General features: G+C 40.9%; 1 protein-coding gene across 1 annotated transcript in view; it reads right to left on the bottom strand.

Annotated features, from left to right (window-relative positions):
- The window catches only part of myo3a (myosin IIIA), a 116,795-nt gene that overhangs the window by 59,209 nt on the left and 36,896 nt on the right, over positions 1 to 20,690 (bottom strand). The window contains exons 4-6 of the mRNA XM_073813174.1: positions 11,171 to 11,275; positions 10,970 to 11,069; positions 804 to 880 (exon numbers count right to left, since the gene is read on the bottom strand). Coding sequence (XP_073669275.1) covers positions 804 to 880; positions 10,970 to 11,069; positions 11,171 to 11,275 — 282 coding nt within the window. The remainder of the gene's footprint in view (positions 1 to 803; positions 881 to 10,969; positions 11,070 to 11,170; positions 11,276 to 20,690) is intronic.

Here is a 20,690-nt window from a genome sequence, read left to right as displayed (position 1 = left end):
TGTGTGTGTGTGTGTATGTGTGTGGGCCGGTGTGCGTATATTTTGAATAAATTCTCTAATTTAAAAATCAAAAATATACAATACAATACAAAATATATGAAATAATACAAACATATATTGAAACAAATGTTTTATTTTATTTATAAATATATTTTGTTTATATTTTCTCAAGATCATATAAATTTGTTGAATGTCAGCAATTAAATGACTAACACAAAGTTTACAAGCTGCATTGTGCAGAAATACGCATCATATACTTAGACATCCTAAAATCATGATATAACCATATGCAAGTTTGTTAAGCAATAGATTTAAGCAAATAAGGAAAATAGCAAAAAAGAGCTAGAAGTATAATAAACCCAAATAAAAAACATTCAGTTTTATTAATGTTTAAATATCCACTATAATACTGTGTAGCAAACTTTATGCAGAGAGAGATAAACATTTCAATACTGTATGTGAAGGTCTTACCTCAGATTCCTAAATAAACCATCCAGCTTCTTTAGTATGTAACAGAAAAGTTAGAGTCCAAGTAGATCTTTAAGATCGCAAAAGCTTTCTAACACTAAATCTCTGTATGTGTTTTGATAGTTTTGACACCTCCGGCAAATTGAGAGTAGTACGCCTCTACCCACAAGTCATATGAAAATGCTGGTTTTGACACTCAAAACATTTTCTGAGCAGTAAGTTCTTGTCCCTTGCCTCATATGGAAATCTTATGGAAATCTATAGGATAATGAGAAAGCATCTGCACACCACAAAGTCACCTTAATGCTTTTCAAACAATTTCTCAATGGTCTCACCTCAGGGGCCATCCAGAATGGTGTCCCGACTGAAGTGTTCCTTCTGAGACGGGTGTTCGTCAGTTGAGCTGACACCCCTGATTGAAGAGAAGACACACAAACAAATAAACATTTCAGTTGTCATTCACAAGGGCTTTGTGGTTTTGCTGGCTTGTTTGGATTGTCGGCATTTAATGAACCGACTGCGGACTTGTAGCTATTTGGCAATGGGAACACAATTTGAATAGAGAACAAACAACAAAACTAAGGGAAATGTGAACATTGTAACTCAAAACTGACCCATAAATCAGAAGAGTATTATCTTTTCTTTTAAGACAAGGTGTTTTTAAACATATTTAGGATTGTACTTGTACTTTAAAGGTCATAAAATAAACAAATCTGTGACATTTCACTATGTCTAAACGCAGTACTGTAATCGACAGAGTTCAGTAAATATTGCTGATAAAGTTAAAAAGCACAAAACAGATCCAGTTCCAAACTCCTTCCCATTACTTGGGAAAGTTTAAAAGTTTCAAAGTTTAAAAAGTTGGAGATCCGCCTACAACTTATTTATTCTTGTCTGCATATTAAACTGGGATTTTATCTTTGATAACATTCCACACATCAGTTTTAAATCTGTTATTTATTTATTTAATATTTTTGCTGCTATCAACCGTGAACACACATATTTAGCATCTTTTCAAAACAGCCTTCCTTCCATTCCGCATTAAAGCTCTTGAATAACCAGTGTTGAGTAAACAGTGGGTTTGTGAAGGTAAAAAAATCACAGTGGATTTGTTGCATTTAGAGACTGGTGTTACTAACACATACTGTAGACTATAACCAGTAAACCAATGATAAATACAGAAACATGGATTCATAAATTATGTGAGATATGAGTGGACCACAGACCATATATGTATGGAAGGACAATAGAACCACACTCGCAGACCACAACCCTCCTGCGGCTGTTCCCTTTATGCTACATTAGATTTGCAGCATGCCCCGGGGCCAGCCTTAATAATCATCAGAGATAACACTGCCAATTAGAATATTCATGACAAAACCACCAAAGCTCCCTACTTTATTCTTCCCCTGCTCTCGCTCTTTCTGTCTAATAATGCATGTTTTTTGTAAAGATGAGTCAGTGTGGGGGCATTATCTGCTCAGCAAAGCGTGAGCTGCTTCAGACGGATAAAACATTAGCATTGCATGACTCTGAGCATGCTTAGATACGTGCACGTGGAACCTCTGCAGCACCAGGGGCGTCGCAAGACCCTTGAGCTCAAGTGAAGGTTTGCTGTGCCCCAGTAAAATGTTTATAAGTCTGTTATAGGTTTCAGAAAATTCTTTTTCATTTTACATTGTTATTATTATTATTATTATTTTATTAAAGAAGGATAATGCAAAATACAATGATACAGAGGACAATGAATTTTAACATCCTTCAGTATATTTATACACTAACACACATAAAATACACCCTCCCCAGGCAGCATGGATAAAAAAACATAATTCCTGGTTACAGAATAACAAATACAATAAAATTAGGACCCGTGCATGGCTTCCATTATGTAAAGGAGATGAAAACCGGACTGTCATTGGGATAATGCATATGCACAGCGTAGGTTAACTAGTGGGTAGAAGAAATAAATACGCAAACGAAAAAAAAAACACAAAAATAATAATAATAATAATAATAATAGAGGAAAACCCCACTAATCAGGTAATTCTTTCAAACTTTTAAAGTATGACAAAATAGGATCCCATTTAATATAGAATCCCTCTGCAGATATTATTAACATCATTTAAATAATTTAAAAGTTGATTGTAGTGCCAGCTGAAGCAATTAAATCCCTTTTAATCATACGATCTGGCTCCACCCCCTTCTTTGCTACACACTGGCCCCACGCCTTTTCTATGCCCCAACTATTGATGAAATCGATCAATAACATCCATTTTTTTTACATAGCTATCCAGTTTTGGATCATTATCCATTATCTTGAAAACAATGATTTGATAAAGAACATTACATTATTTATTATTTTAACACTCAACCTGTATAAAGAATGCTATATAGAAAATACACTATACAATTACAAAATACATTATAAATTTAACAGTTCCAGTAATGGATGCATAGGTTAATACAGCTTTCCAGTCATACTACAATACCACTATGCTGTTAAACTGCTGCTCCTCAGCTACTGCGTATCTGTGCATCTAAGTTTAGTTTACAATGTAATGCAACTCAATAAAATAGATACAAGAAATGTTTAACAAAAAATCTAAATATGTATGTACTGCTTTAAATGTAATAGACATGATCAAAAGCATGCAGTAGCAACTAAAGTCAATGGGACTTTAAAGTCTGTAGTCATTTCAAAGATATGTTTCTAAACTGATTATAAATGTGTTGCTGAAACACGTTACAAAACTTTGGACTAGAAATAAATTAGAGTGTTACACTTTACACAGTTTTTACACATTTCTATGTTCAGTATTATTTGGGCGGGGCATAAATGTTGTGGATGACACTGTGGAGCTGAGCACAGCTCCACCCCTAACACAATTGCGAGCATCCTTTCAAGTTGTAGCTGTATTTGAAAGTTGAGAGAGATGGGCAGCTTTCCCGTGATTGGGTGTGGTTTCAGCGCAGACAGCGGACATGCCCCCAGCTTTTGAGAGCCACGAGTCTGGCTTATTTTTCACAGATTTTGATAACTTATTTAATGTACTTGCCATTTTTTATCATTCACATTTGGCTGTGTGGTTAACAAAAAATTTTTCTGTGGTGTGACAAACTCAGAACATATTTAATATCACTTTACACAAACTTTAAAGCCCTTCAGACTTTTTTCAAAATCTCTTATGTCCTACTTTAGTATAGACGGTTCATCAGATGTAGAAGTCTACAAGGAAGACCCGAGACCTGAGGACCCGTGATCCGACCCGTGACCCATATGGGTACGGGTCTATATTTTAAATGATCAGCCAGGTCCGGGTCAGGTCCCAATTTATTACTTCGAGTCCCGGGTCTGTTTAAGATTGTAGGTAATACGCGAGTTGATCAGACTTGGAGAACACACACCCACATTTAAATAAAATATTTAAAAAACAACAACAAAATCTTAGATGAACTGTTGCATAAATCTTTTCTATGAAACTAAAATTTTATACGTTTATATTTGGTTGCTCCAGTCAGGCAGCTAAAGCGCATGTGCTCTTGTAATGTTTCTATGGCTACCAGTCAACTTTTGCAGTGGCACAATGACTTTAACTTTGACAATTGGCTCTTTTATTTAGAAGGCAGGACATATTCCGCCATACCGCGCATTTTGCACTGTATGTTACTTTGCACTTTCTCCAATTTTTATAATAATATTATAAATTGACCGTCTTGGTGTTACATATAAATTCCTCGTGCAGACACTGCTCAATGAGCACAGTAAAGCTAACGTCAGCAGCCATGGCACTGAATGAGCAATTGTTATTATAATCCAAATGCACGAACAGTCTAAATTATTATTCAAGTTAACTCGAAAAACAAAAAATGCAAAACTGTAAGTAATTCAGAACTCTGTAAGTGGACTTTTAAATCTGTAATAATGATTGGATTTAGCATTTAAATCGGCAAGAGAGATGAATAACATGGATTAATCTTTCTTAGCAAGGAGGATTGTGCATCACAATCAGGTACAAATAAGAAGGCTATATGCTAAGACAAAAAATTTATTTTCGCTACTTCTTTATTGACTTATAAATAGCATTTAGCTTAAGGGATATTTGCCGATCGGGTCAGTCGGGTTTGTGTCTGCCCAGACGGGTTCGGGTCCATCTTTTAAATAATTGACGGGTTCGTGTTGATTCCGGGTTCAACTTTCAAAATAATAGATGGGTCTAGGTCGGTTCAGTGTACGAATTTTTGGACCCGTGTAGACCTCTAATTGGATGCACGTGCGTTGTCACGGTTACGCATCTGGACGGAACTTAACTTCCATTCTCTGTTTGTTTAATTGTCTGTTTAGTGGCTAAACTGAACTCTGGGACAAATACCTCGTCGAAAATAACAAATGTTTTAGTTTCCTAAAGATCGAGGGGAGAGGGCGATCATGGATCGCTGCTATGTAAAAGGAGGTTTGGCAGCCAATTGTAGTTAATTTTACACAGTAATGTTAGCTCAGTGTAGTTTTTGATATTCTATGAAGCTATGAATTGAACTAAGGCAGTGGTTTTCAATCTTGTCCTAGGGGACCCACAGCTCTGCATATTTTGTATGTCTCCCTTAACTGACACACCCAGTTCTGTTCATGGATCTCTCCCTTAATGAGCTGATGATCTGAATCAGGTGTGTTAGATAAGGGAGACATGCAAAATGTGCAGGGCAGTGGGTCCCCTAGGACAAGATTGAAAACCACTGAACTAAGGTAATCTACTTGTTGTTTATTTGGCTTGTTATCAAAAGTAAACTACTCTAAAAGGATGATGATTTGGCAAGCTAACACAGTCTCACCCCATTACGTCAATATTTGACGACACTTGACCATTCGTCATATGTTGATGTGAAGGGTATACCTTTCGCGTCATTTTTTGACGAACTGGGGACTTCAATACTATTACGTCCGTTGCATTCTCTTTCCTATTTTATTACCATTTGCGCGTCGGTTTAGGGTTAGATTACGCAAAATTAAACAGTGTACGCGAAATTAAACAGTGTACGCGAAATTAAACAGTTGTCACCTGGCGTTGGGGTTAGAAACAGTTGTCACCTGGCGTTGGGGTTAGAGTTAGGTTTGGGTAGGGATGTCATTATGTAAATCTAACCCTAAACCGACGCGCAAATGGTAATAAAATAGGAAAGAGAATGCAACGGACGTAATAGTATTGAAGTCCCCAGTTCGTCAAAAAATGACGCGAAAGGTATACCCTTCACGTCAACATATGACGAATGGTCAAGTGTCGTCAAATATTGACGAAATGGGGTGAGACTGGGTTGGGCAAGCATATATTTTGCAAGCGTAGCTTTAAAGATAATGTTGCTTATATTTGTAGCATATGATAAAAAATGTGTAATGTGTCTCACTTTTATCAGCATCTCACATCGTGACGGCAATGTTTATCACACACTGAGGCTCTTGTATAGTTCAGTAGTAGTAGTTTTAGCAGTGCAAAAAGTCATGGGTTTTGAACCAGGTAATACAGTGATAAAAATGTATACCTTGTAATGCACCGTAAGTCAATTTGGATAAAAACGCCTCCCAAATGCATAAATGTAAATAAAATATCAACCTATCAGATAAATCAGAGGCTGGGAAAAGCATATTTTTCATGTGGATAAGCGGATTAAACGTTTGTATTAGCAACAGTTTGGGGCATTATTAAGTCTTTTGTTTAATAACATTGTACAAGTATGGCAATGATGCTTACATTGAATGAATCCGGTGGCTGTGTTCTGCTGGAATCCTATTGGACACATTTCTGTGATGTCACTACAAAGTTTTCTCACTGTTCTTGTCAGAACTCTGACAGAAATCTTTTTCTGCTGACAATAACTTTGTTACAGCAATCTTGAGTTTCTTGCATGACTCATCACTTGTTCTCTCTCTCTCTCTCTCTCTCTCTCCACAGGGTTCGCCCCACCTCTCCTCTCTCTCCATATGCCCAGCCCCCACACTTCACCCAATTCATCCTTAAAAGAGCATGATGTCCCGTTATCTACCGCATCCCTTGAATGAAGTGGACTAATTATGGGCTTCATTTGCCTCTGTTCTGGGCTGATACCTCCATGAAGGGGGATTTGGTGGGTGGAGGGGGGTAACTATCTCCTTTCAGGGCCTAAATGTGGCAGAGAGAACAACAGGAGAAAAGATTACATTTAAAGTGGATTTTAGGCTGGGAAATTAATAGTGAAGGGGGTGTTGGAAACATCTGAAGCGTCATAAAAGCTTCTGGCTGGCTTAGATTCTCAACCAAAAGCATTAACCGGGTTTATAACGGCTTATAAGCTCTCACATTAAGCTATTTTGGGAGAGATTCTTAAAAATGTCCCACATACAACCATAGTGAAAAGCTTATCGTCCAGAAGCAATGAAATAATGGCATTCAGGAATGGTTTGTTTTACGGCATTTAGGGTTAGGAAATAATAAATAAATAATAATAATACGTTGGTTACACTAATGGTTTTGGAAAGTCTTCAGTTTTTTGCTGATGTGGACAGATCACTGTTATGAAGCAATGAGCTACGAGAGTATGTGATTGTGAACATAAGGTTTTCGTATATAATGTGACCCAGTCTGTAAAAACCTAGTCAAAGTATTTTTTGTGATTAACAGATTTATTGTAAATCATCCAACATAATCTAAATAACATTCTATGAAAATATAACCTTGATATTTTTAATATTGACTGAGTCGATTTTTTCATACGATGGACATTAGCTATGACAATAACTGTCTGTAGGTTTGTAGTCGGACTATTATATTCACAGTGCTAATTAAGCATGTATGTATATGAATGCTTCTGTGCTGCCCTTGCAGTAAAAAAGACCCTACAAATCATAACTATTCAATTCTGTTTCTGGAGAAATACGTTCTGCAGAGTTTAGCTTTGACCTTGGTCAAACACAACTAAACTAGGTATTATTCAGTTCTTCAGTAGTAGAGGCGTAGAAGCAGGGTTAGGATTAAACTCTGCAGGACAAAACACACCAGATGAAACTATTAAACCATCCCACCTTTGAAGAACACAATAATTAATAATAATAATAATTAATAATAATTAATTCATTACATTTATATAGCGCTTTTCTCAGTACTCAAAGCGCTTTACATATGAACGGGGGAATCTCCTCAACCACCACCAATGTGCAGCATTCACCTGGATGATGCGACGGCAGCCATATTGCGCCAGAACGCCCACCACACACCAGCTTATTAGTGGAGAGGAGATAGAGTGATATAGCCATTTAGTATGAGGGGATGATTAGTAGGCCAATGGGCAAGTTTGGCCAGGATGCCGGGGCACACCCCTACTCTTTTCCAAGGACATCCTGGGATTTTTAATGACCACAGAGAGTCAGGACCTCGGTTTAACGTCTCATCAAAAGGACGGTGCTTTTTTTGACAGTATAGTGTCCCTATCACTAAACTGGGGTGTTAGGACCCACACAGACCACAGGGTGAGCACCCCCTGCTGGTCTCACTAAAACCACTACCAGCAGCAACCTGGTTTTTCCCAGGTGGTCTCCCATCCAAGTACTGCCCAGGCTCAGCCCTGCCATTCAGTGGGCAAGCTGTCTTGGGCCACAGGGTGATATGGCTGCAACACAAGGCTCATCATAATGGATGTTTTTTTTAATGAGGGCTCACTGACAAAACTTTGCTATTACACAGAATAAGAGTATTAATGTATGTGTATTTCATGTATTTTTATAGGATTTTTTATCCCAAAATTGTACATACCTGACATATGGCTACTGCTACTGATTTACTTCTACTTTGAGTGGCAAAACATTAAACAAAATGGCTGTCTGTTCTAGCTGTGGCCGCGTAAATGTCAGTATAACTGACAATTATCAAAAAAAAATTAATTTAGTTGCACTTGATAGTAACCCTAGCGACTTGTCAAACCACCTGTGGTCAGTGGACGTTGGCATGGATGATGCATTTACCTCTCCTTTCGGTGTTTCTTGGCACACTGTAAACAAATTCTGCCGCACTGTCTTTTGCCACTGAGTGGCCGTAACTGCAGTCACTTTCAGCGAAGGTGACATCATGTGAAAACCCTCAAATTTATATTTATATTTTTAAGTAGAAGTGGGTATGCCCCATGCCATGAAATAAAGAAGTGGGTATACTCTGTATATCTGCATATAGCCTGCACTAAATAACTGGAACTTGGTATCTTGAGCAGCACAAACACAGTCCTGTAGGCCATCATTGCTGTTTTGGTTATACCCCTGCATGCCAATAGACCTTTTTCAGTTAGTAAAAGATTTTCTGGGCAGGGTTTACCTAGAGGCCGAAACATTTTCATGACCGCTTAACTTAGTTTGGTTATTTAGTTTTTTTTTTAAACAATGACTGGACAAAATACGATTTAATCTGACTTTGTAAGGTTACTAACTTTACACCACACGCAACCAAACCATAAACTGTACCAACAAAAGACAATATTTTCTTTAAGCTCAACTAATATGTAGTGTCTGGTGCCAACATGAGCATTTTTGTTGATCGTTTCTGTCTTGTCCGCTCATTTTACATTTTATTGCGTTCACAGCCATCATTGTTGTTGTTTTTTTTAGGTATGCAATAACAAAGTGGAGCCTTAAAGGCTGTGTGACGTCACTTCTTGTTGACGTTTGAAGTGTCAAAACGGAGCATAGCAAACAAATCCTTCTTGTCGTTTATTGGCTGGAACACTTTGTTATGTTTCGGGGTGGTAGCAGTGTTGCCAACTATTTTCAATGGAAAGTAGCTTAAGCTTGCTTGGAAAGTCGCTACATGTTGCTTAATTACGTCATTTGCTCATTAGCATACCAGTGACGTCTTCACGTCGTATGTGCATTCTTACTACTACATTGGCTGTTTCATATTTCTCTCTCTGAACTTCCACAAATTTAGTTTTAATACACATGAATGCCTAAAAATGTTTTCTCATTCATTTATCTGATTCTGTTCTTATAAAATGAAACGTGTGTATGTTCATATTTAAATGTCCAAACAGTCCAGTTTCAAAACATATGAGGATACCTGATAAATGATGGTAAACGTTGTTTTCTAGGTGTGCTGCTCAGCTCACTTGACTCAAATACATTTATTTTTTTGGTACAGCGATTTTTTTTATTGAAAGACCATTTTACATTTACATCCTGCCATAAATGTAAGCCATCGCAGAATCAGCCAGCTCCGGCTTCTCGAATGCACGATTATGCCGTCTGGACACAAAGAGATTAACCACATCTCCTGCCCTGACTGCAGCTAAGAGAGAACTGCTATGCTGTGCGAGGACTAGGCCGCCTGTGAGTGCTTTGGGATAGGGGTGGAGCCTACGGAAGAGGCGGCAGCTGCTCGTTGAGAAGAGTGACAACACTCGCTTTCAAGCCAAAGTCTCCAAAAGTCTCCAACGACGCCAGAAAAAGTCGCTAGATTTGTCGCTAGTCGCTTTTTTAAAAATAAGTCACTAAGGGGGTCTGAAAAATCACTAAATATAGTGACAAAGTCACCAATTTGGCAGCACTGGGTGGTAGGTTTGACCACTTTGTTTTTGTTGCTGTTTGTGGAGCCTTGGCTGTCTACAGAGACCGTGCTTTATTACAGTGTGTTCAGGGGACAGGCAGCTAGCAGATAGTGATGAGATGTTTACTATATGAAACAAAAAAATGTTTTATGGCCTAAAACGCATGAATTCGCTTATAGCACCTTGAACTCCATCGATTCTGCCATCCATCCACACAACAAGATGGAATTTGCGTCCATGTGTAGCCGACTCTGTGCTGGTTTGTATTGGCTGCCTCCAATTGTCTTTTTGTTTTGCTTCCAACTAGCACCTGACCTAATCGTGACATCAGACACTAAATGGGTCTATAGACTGAAAAGCATGACGTCACAGTTACCCCAGATTCATATTTTTATAGAGACAACAAGGGTTTGTTTTAAGCAATGCTGTTGTCGTGTAAATGAACAGGCAAAATGTATAAAAACGTTTCTGCTTTTCAGATGAAAATGTTGTTGTGTAAACAGCCCCTAAATGCAAAATGAACTGGTTCAGACATAGTGCAATCTTCCTCAAAATGACAAAAATTTGGTTAATAGATTTGATGAATGACTCCCATTCCTACTCATATTAAAACATCCCCCTGTTTAAGAGCTTCATTTGGTTAAGAAAGGCTAAAAGCAAATCATCAGTGACTAAAAGCACAATACCCTCAGCCCTTGTGTTAATAATGGGAGAAAGAGGCTTAATGGAAGTGTGTTAGGCCTCCATCATCACCCTGCATAAATGCATTCTGCTTTTGATAAGAAAAAAAATAAGTGCTGTTCAATTAGCCTTGAAACACACTGATGTAATGGCTTTGACCCGTGCATTCAAATGGTGTTGCTCAAGCTATCGGTCTCGGACTTGCACATAAACACGGACAATAAATCAACAAGGCTTTTGTCAAAGCCAAAAAAGGACAATTTCCTACCAAAGTCGACCAGCTTGATGCCTCCTCCTGTGGTGAGTAGGATATTGTTGCCTTTGACGTCTCGATGAATGGTTTTATTGATGTGTAAATGCTGGAGACCCTTTAAGAAACCAGAGCGCACACATTAACATCCCTGCAGCAAAAAATGGCATGCTGAAAGGAAACATTTGATCGTATATTGTTATGATTTTTAAGTTTTACCATAAGAGCCTCGTGTAGGATGTATGCTATAATGGGTTCCTCCATGCGATCTCCTCTCTTTAGCATACCTTTAGCCAGATCTGTCACAGACCCTCCATTGCACAACTGCAAATACAGAAAAAACATGTGTGTTATTAAATAAACACATTTTTAAATATACATAGTTTAGTAGTCTCTTTAATAGTTACACTTTTTATATTATTTGTTGACCCAAATTTATTTGTGATCAATTGCTTTATACACAGTCTGACTTTTCATTTCATTGACTTCCATTCACATGCATGCAAATGAATCAGACCGGCGGAAACGCAAGCTTGTGCAACCATTCTTCACAGATCGCTGTGTAGCAAAGTTGAAGTCTGGTGAATCCAGACTTGCAAATATGTATCACATGGAGCGTTGTGACCAGAACAAAATGTGTATGTCACTGAATGACCTTTCTCTCTATTCAAAAGCACAAATGGACGAAGCCAAACATCATATTGACAAATCACTCCCTGCCCATTCTTCGCAGCAATGTCAGACAAATATTTGCATGTTCAAAGTCTAGTGTGACCGCGGATTTCTGTTTGAAATATAAACAGAGAGCGTCTTTGTGATAACTAATCTCATATTTGATAACTACAAATGAAATGCAATCAAAAAGTGTAAAAAGTAAAAATATAACCTTGTTTAAACCACATTTGTGCTCCATTCACTTTCTTGGGCTCCTTTTCATTTTTTTTCACTCGACCAATCACATTCCCCCGCGTACGGCCAGGTATAGAATTGTTGGACAAGAGGATGAAGGTATCTCAGGAGACAGGAAGTAAGCCAAACATTGGATTCGGATGTGAACGTCAGGCACGTGCAGAGGGGGGGGGGGGGGGGGTTGCCCGAAGCACCTGCCCCTGTACCCCTGAATGACCAAAGTGCCCTTTTTGTCACGGCATTTTTTTTATTAAATGCCCTTTTGTGAAGGCCTGCCCAATCTAACTATTAGTAAAATTAATAAAAATAATTTAGCTGTAAATAAAATTAGTCACATGATGACGTATTGACCTTTCATTGGACAATCTCTTTAGGGACGATCACTAGTTCACAGCGCTAGCAGCGCGCCCACACATGCACGACACGGTGCGCAGAACAAGGAGGATCCCCCTCCAGCCGGCATTGAACCTAAGCGGTATGCTTAATGTTAACCTTACTTATTATTATTCTTTTACAAGAACGACGTGAGGAGAGCATGCACAGCTTTTGTTTATTGCTGTCTGTGTGTATTAACATCTCTAGAACGTTAGATGCAAACAGGGCTCTCACGTCTCACGCATTCGGCGTGAGACACACGCGTTTCAGCCAGTTCTCATGCTGAAAATAAAACATTCTTCCCATATAAAAACAATGAATGAGGCAAAGGCAGGGACGTTCTCTCAACTTCACGCAGCAATGCAAGAACCGAAACGCACATGACATCAAAGTACCGCGAGAAATATTTGGGAAATCATACGGAGGAGTTTGATTTCAAAACGCTCTCGCACTGTTCTAATGTCATCCACCTGTCACGCGGAGTTTGTTGGAAGAGCAAGATCCGATAAATACGGTAAAAAACACTTAATTTTTGTATCATATTGAATTTACGATTCCTGGACTCGCCTTTGATAATTTTTGTATCATATTGATTTGCTCATTCAAAACCTCTCCAGCTTTGCAACCAGTTAGTTTACCTGAAAATAAAGAAAGTACTAGAGGCTTCATGAAATGAATGAAAGGAGAGATGAATGTCATTATTTTATTTCCCTGTCATCAAGGCATCAAAGTGTGCAAAAACAAAACACAAACACGATTCAAAAGCTAAAATATGTAGGCTACTCTCTTTGTATACAAATTTCCAACAGGATTAGAATAGAATTATATTTTAAATATGACAACAAAAACACAAGCCTGTAAACGTAATAATATCTTAACTGCATATACTGTTTACACACACAAACACAAAATGTAATGCACTGTAATTCGCTTTGGATAAAAGCGGTTGCCAAATGCATAAACATACAGATATAAAACTCAGTCTATATAGATTTTTCTGTCTCACTCTATTTGCAAGGAAAACAAAGAAAAACATTAGACTTAAAATCGTCTTTCTATTCTAGTCTTCTCTATTCTATTATTTGTTTCAGTTGTGTGCTTGCGTGTCAGCGAGCAAAGTGCCCTTTTTATTCTTTGAGCACCTGCCCCTCCAATGGTCTCTGCACGGCCCTGGTGCACGTAAATCTATCGCATACTCACGTGAATATATCGCGTGCTCACGTGAATCTATCGCGTGCTCGCGTGAATCTATCGCGTGCTTGCGTGAATCTAGTTTCTTTAGAAAACTTTAATTTAAAAAACTTTATTTAATTTTTGCTCCATTTCAGGAGACAGGAAGTAAGCCAAACATTGGATTCGGATGTGCACGTAAATCTATCGCATGCTCAGGTGAATCAATCACATGCGCACGTGAAACTAAACGCGATAGTTTCACGTGTGCACGCGATAGTTTCACGTGAGCACGCGAAACTAAACTTTATTTACTTTTTGCTCCATGTCCCCTTAGGGGCTCTGTAGAATACAGACCTTGCGCATGGAATACCGGTTTATTTTCGGTTTTAAAATAAGACAAACGCAAGAAAACACACTATTTGGTTTAATCATTTGTAAATAAAATGTGGGATATGCTATTAAAAGACATATTTATATTGTGTAATGTTAAACTGTACTCGTCAACATGATTTGCTGCATCCGGGTTACCAGGTTACCACAAACCTGCAAATGTCACGAATGGCCAATCAGAATTAAGCATTCCAAAGAGTCATGTAATAATACAAATTAATTAAAGCTGAAAAACGACATTGTTTATTGTTAGTTCCTGTTGGCTAATAATGCATGTACTCATGTTAATAAATTCAACCTTATTGTGTGATATCAAAATTTTTATTATGCTTCAAATCTAAAGCTGGTTGTTATATTTTAAGGTTGTGTTAAAGATGTTTTAAAATAGAAACAATTTCCACTACAGCTTTGTAAAATCTGTCATTTTGTCTCTCGAGCTCTACACAAATATATCCTGTAAAACTAACAGAGGGTTGATTTTGTGTTGATGATCAACACTGCTTGCCTGTATTCAGAGGACACAAAGGTGAAAATAGGTCTTTTTATCACAGGCAAGCCCATCTGAAATTATATAAATTTGCCTCACACGTTGCCAAGGCAACAACAATACCCTCAGATTTAGAACCATTTAAATCGACCAAAGGCAAGCACGACTGTCTTGGACACTGTATACCATTGTAATAGGACAACATTTTTGTATGAATGCTTTGATAGTCTCTTATTCACGAAAGCCATTATGTTCAGATTGTGCACCTTACAGTCCAGGATAAACACACCAAACCAGTGAGGTAAAAAGAGTGCAAAAAATTACTAATGCAAAAATGGCAAATCCTTTGATAACAATCTGCTTGATCCCACCTCTCAGCAGAATAGAGAACACTTCAAAGGGAACATCAATGAGTCACATTACTTGATGTGCCGAAAGAGCATTTACATGTTAAAACACATTTACTTTTATTTCCAAGACGCATCTCAATGAGAGATGGTGATGGGTGCTTTGGTGTTTTTGGGCTATTTGCCCAACTGTGCATTAAGCTTGACTGTCTCCAGAGCTAAAAATAGGATAGGAGAGCATATTATTATGACTCACAAGTGACACATTGAAAAAAAATCCCTTTATTATTATTTTATTATTTGTGTTGTTGTGTTATTTTCTGGATTATTTGTTATTTAACTATGTGTTTTATGTGATGCAGTTGTTGTACCCAAGACATTTTTTTCCTTTGGGACAATAAAGTTTACCTTTACCCTAAATTGTTAAATACATTTTTTAAGTGAACTTTAAACTATGGAATAAACCCAGTAAAAAATTTATAAGATCTCTTCCTGCATTCAATTTGTAGTACATACTGTTTTTGCCCCCTTAATTTTATCTTATAAAATAACCTCCTTGAAAAATTGCAAAAAGCATTGAATTTAATTGATATGTGCTGTTAAATTCTTTTCAGTGATAAGATTCAGTGATAATTTGTCATAGTAAGTGGTCATTTGTCATTGGTTGAGTAGCAAAGGTGAAACTTGAAGCGCCATATTCCCTCAAGTTTAAGACTTTTTTAAAGTGTATTATTGTTTTCCCCTTAGGTTGACATTGGGATTGTAACACGCCTTCATGTTTGCCTACCAAGTTAATAAGGTTAACTGCAAGGAGTGGCCAGGTTTATTTACAACTCCAGAAAACTCTTCTGGGATGAAGGACAGCTCAAACACACTTGAATTGTTTACATGTGTTGATGCTGTGACTGAAGGCACGTATTTGTATTCAGATTGTTAATAGAAAATAGTTAAGAGAAAAGCCCCAGGATCTCAAAATTAACAGTATAAAGCTTCACATTTACATGAATTTATTAGGCAGGCATTTTTATCCAAAGCGACTTACATTTAAAGTGCATTTTAGGGTATTGTAACTAACAGGTAATGCAAAAATGGATAAAATCATTATTGGTGATTAAAAAAGCAGCCATCACTGTTGGCATTTAGTGTTTTGGGGATTTAAACCATAACCACAAATATAAAATGATTAACTTATCTTGTAATATACTCCTTGTGTACAATAATATTGGTGAAAAATGTCATACAATTACATTGAAGGACCATAATAAAGGTCTAGGACTTCTAGCAAACGTCTAGGAAGTAAAACATAATAGCAACCACCCATATCACCCTACAGCAGCAACAACACATTGATTGACACTGATTTCAGACAAAACTGAGATGTGCGCATGTATGCGCTATGAATTTCTCTCGGCTCTTGCCCAGAGAGTGTGCATGCACTTTAAATCCGTGCTTTTGCAAATCCATCAGCGCTCAAGCTCTCTGGTAAATAACCCCTACTGTACGTTGCGCTGGGTGCAGGGAGTGCTAATGGGAGTTGTAGTTTCCCTGTGTCGTATTGCGCATTGTTTATAATTTCGCATAAACAACAATAAAAAATATAGTAAGACTGGCTGTCTAACACGCAACAGCGGGTGTTAATGTCAAGCCCCGTTCAACATGTTGAATATTTACGATTTGAGATCGGAGTGGCCCTTGACGTGCTTCCGAGCAGATTCAGACGCTCTTAACACACCGCGCACCACAGGAAAATATGTTAAGATAATCTGTGCAACCACGAAGATGATCGGGACTCTACCATAATGCTGCTACACACCAAAAGATTTTTTACATCTTATAAGATTTTCAAAATGTTATAGACCACAAACATGAGGATAAAAAATCCTAGATATAACCGTTTTGCTCCTATTGTGTGTGGTGTGCCAAGATGTGTCAAAGACAGCACACCATACATACACGAACAGATTTTCAACACATTTTGTGAACACAGGAAATCGCTTAGGTTACTCACGTAACCCCGGTTCCCTGAAATAACGGGAACGAAGCATTGCGTCAGTTTGCTGACGCTATGGGGGAAACTCCTGTTTACTCCGTGATTGAAGCCTATTGGTTAACGTCTGTAGAAAATACAGACCAATGACGTTTGAGCCCGCGCGGGGGCGTGGCACACGTCCCTATATAAGCCGGTGAAATACGTCAAGAGCTCATTATTATTCGACTGAAGCGCGCAGCCGAATAACACTCGCTGCGTAGACGTTTGTAGCACGGCCAGCGACGCAATGCTTCGTTCCCGTTATTTCAGGGAACCGGGGTTACGTGAGTAACCTAAGCGTTCCCTTTCAATACGGTTCACTTCGCATTGCGTCAGTTTGCTGACGCTATGGGGGAACGTAATCCCATCCCGCCGTGCATACACAACGGACTGAGGTGCCCTTACCGGAGAGACACTGCATGTGGCCCTAACCCAGCATATACATAGCTCTAGCGAGCGCAAGTGTAAGCACCATATATGAGACAGTAATACGCATACAGTGAAGTTTCTAAACGCACCATGATGCATATACAATAGAGCACGAGACGGCGGGTTCCCTGAGCGCGCCGCGAGCTGTGCATGAATTATTAATAGGTAGCCATGACGGTGAGCTAGCAACGCACCGTGAAGGCATACAGAAACGCAGTCGCGTGAATCATTAAGCCGATAAGACCTGTGCTTGTAAGGCAGGTACATCCAGGCTATAAAATCTGACAAACGTAGACGGCGAGGACCAGCCGGCCGCGTTACAAATGTCAACGATAGAAATCCCCGTAGACCAAGCCCAAGATGAAGCCATACCCCTCGTGGAGTGAGCTTTTAAACCAACTGGACAATGTTCATTCAGGGAGGCGTAAGCCAAAGCAATGGCTTCGACGATCCATTTAGATAGCCTCTGTTTAGTGAGCGGCATACCTAAAGAATGTTGTGCGAAGCTTACGAACAGCTGATCTGACTTGCGATATGAGGCAGAACGGTCCGTGTATATTCTTAACGCTCTGACGGGGCAGAGCGTGTTCGGGGTTTGTTCGCCGTCCGCCGTCGGAAGGGCGAGAAGTGAAACCACCTGAACTCTAAATGGCGTGGTCAAAACTTTAGGAATGTATCCCGCTCTCGGTCTAAGGATCACTTTGCTATCGTTAGGACCGAATTCCAGACACGACGGGTCAATTGAAAACGCGTGTAAATCGCCCACTCGTTTAACCGATGCCAACGCCAGGAGGAGAGCGGTTTTAAACGAGAGAGCGCGCAGGTCAGCCTGTTCGAGGGGCTCGAAAGGGGGACCGCGCAGCGCTTTCAGGACCGTGGACAGATCCCAAGACGGGACCGTGTTAGGTCGCGGTGGGTTTAGTCTGCGAGCGCCTCTAAGGAATTTAATGATGAGATCATGTTTTCCCACGGTGCGACCGGCGATAAGGGCGTGATTCGCCGTTATCGCCGCCACATACACTTTAAGCGTCGAGGGCGCGCGACCGCTGTCCAGCATTTCCTGCAGAAAGGAGAGAATATGCTCCACTTCACAGGTGTTTGGGTTTAAGTCTTTCGTCGTGCACCAGTCAGAAAAAATAGACCACTTTTGAGCGTAAAGGCGCCTGGTAGATGGGGCCCTAGCTTCAGTTAGAGTATTTAACACCCGTCCTGAAAGGCGTGATGGTTGCCGTTCAGAGACCAAACGTGTAGATTCCATAGCTCCGGCTGTGGATGCCATATCGTCCCTCTCGCCTGAGATAGGAGGTCTTTCCTCAGCGGTACTGGCCATGGTGCTGATGTTTTCAGCTGCCATAGGTCGGGGAGCCATGGTTGATTGTGCCAAAACGGGGCGACCAGAATTATCGCGCATTTCGTCTCTCTTATCCTCTGAAGGACCTGTGGTAACAGAGCCACCGGAGGAAAAGCATACAGAAGACACGCCGGCCATGCTTGCGACAGGGCATCGTGGTGTCTCGAGAAGAAGATCGGGCAATGCGCGTTCTCGTCTGACGCAAACAGATCGATCTCCGCCCGGCCGAAGACGGTCCATATTCTCTCGACCGTCTGAGGATGCAGTCTCCATTCTCCCGGCGGCGGACCGTTGCGCGAGAGAATGTCTGCACCCGTATTGGCTACACCCGGTACGTGAGTCGCTTTTAACGAACGTACGTTCGCGTGAGCCCATAATAAAAGCCGTCTCGCCAGCCTGGATAGGGAGCGAGATCTCAGCCCTCCTTGGTGGTTTATGAACGAAACCACCGTCATACTGTCCGACCGCACTAGAACGTGTTGATGTTGGAGTTTCGGTCGAAAGTGTCGTAGCGCCAAGATAACCGCCCACATCTCGAGGTGGTTGATATGTAGCTGAGACAACTGGTTGTTCCACGCACCGAAGGCGAGCTCGCCGTCGCAGTGAGCGCCCCAACCCGTCGCAGACGCATCCGTAGTCACCACTTTCCTCCTGCTCACGGAGCCGAGCTCCGTGCCCGAGAGGAAAAGGTGAGGGGATGTCCATATCGAAAGCGCTTTCACGCAGCTGTACGTGATTTTGATTAATAAGCGGCCCGACAACCAAGCACGGGGCGGAACTTTCGCTTTCAACCAAAACTGAAGCGGCCTCATGAACAGCATTCCCAACGGTATTAGTGGGGATGCTGCTGCCATCAGACCCAGCATTTTTTGGAATCGTTTGAGAGGGAGATGTGAACCCGCTTTGAACGATGCCGCCTCGCGTCTGACCGTGAGCGCGCGTTCCTGTGTAAGCCATGCCCGCATCTTTAATGAGTCGAGCGTCGTGCCTAAGAACGCGATTCGCTGCGTGGGGGTGAGCAAACTCTTCTGGAGGTTGATTTTGAACCCCAAATTCTCCAAATGCTGGAGTACAACGGTCTTGTGCGCAGTAATTTCCCTCTCTGACTGTGCTAGAATAAGCCAATCGTCGAGGTAATTCAATATGCGGATGCCGCTCTGTCTGAGAGGGGCGAGAGCCGCATCCGCACATTTGGTAAATGTGCGTGGTGCCAGAGATAATCCGAAGGGCAGAACTTTGTACTGGTATGCTGTCCCGTCGAGCGCGAATCTTAGGAACGGCTTGTGACGTGGCGCTATCGGAATGTGAAAGTAAGCGTCTTTCAGATCCACTGATACGAACCAATCGCCCGGTCGAATTAACGCCATGATTCGTCTGGCTGTAAGCATTTTGAACGGCCGTTTGGCAAGAGCGCGATTCAAAACGCGTAGATCCAATTTCGGTCTGAGGCCGCCGTCTTTCTTCGGAACGAGAAAATAACGACTGTAAAAGCCTGATTCGCTTTGATCCGCCGGGACCGTCTCTATCGCGTCTTTTAGTAATAAAGAACGCACCTCTTCCCTGAGGATCTGCATACGATCGTCTGGGACAGTGGTGTAGAGAACGCCGCGAAACCGGGGTGGTCTCCGTGCGAATTGAAGTGAATAACCGTGTTGGATTACGTTTAGAATCCAGCCCGGCATACCGGGGGTGGATTGCCAAACGTGAAATTTGACGGCGAGCGTCGATATGCTTATGGACGTTAAGCCGTGTGTGTGTGTTTGTGTGTACAGAGGAGGAAATTTGCTCTTTTTGTGAAAAGGTAAAAATTTGTGTTTCGCTGTTACAGCGAGGGTGTGTCCAGCGCCCGAGGGGACTGAAACACGCAGAACTTTCGAGGGCGGGCCGGCCGAAGCGGGACCAGAGCCTCTTTTCCTCCTCAGACTCTCTTCAGGGAGGCGGCGCTGGCGTCGGGTCCAGCGTAATCCGAGGACGGGGTAGCGGCGTCGAGGCGGGCCAGCCGGTCGTGCAGGACGCTGGCGCTTGACCTCCGGTTCAGCTCTCTGCTGGGGCTGAGCTGGTGCTGGCTTAGGGCGTTGAGCTGGCGGCGGTTTTGGGCGGCCGGTCTCAGACGCTGAGGCAGATCGTTTTGGTAGAAAATGCCGCATAGCCTGCGACGATTTCTGTGCCTCAGTGAAGCGCTGGGTGAACCCCTCCACAGCGGAGCCAAAGAGCCCCGACGGTGACACGGGCGAGTCAAGAAGGGCAAC

Source organism: Paramisgurnus dabryanus, chromosome 22 (assembly GCF_030506205.2).
Source record: "Paramisgurnus dabryanus chromosome 22, PD_genome_1.1, whole genome shotgun sequence".
Classification (NCBI taxonomy): Eukaryota; Metazoa; Chordata; class Actinopteri; order Cypriniformes; family Cobitidae; genus Paramisgurnus; species Paramisgurnus dabryanus.
Note: the sequence above shows the minus strand (reverse complement) of the source record. Positions and strands in the feature narration are given on the sequence as shown.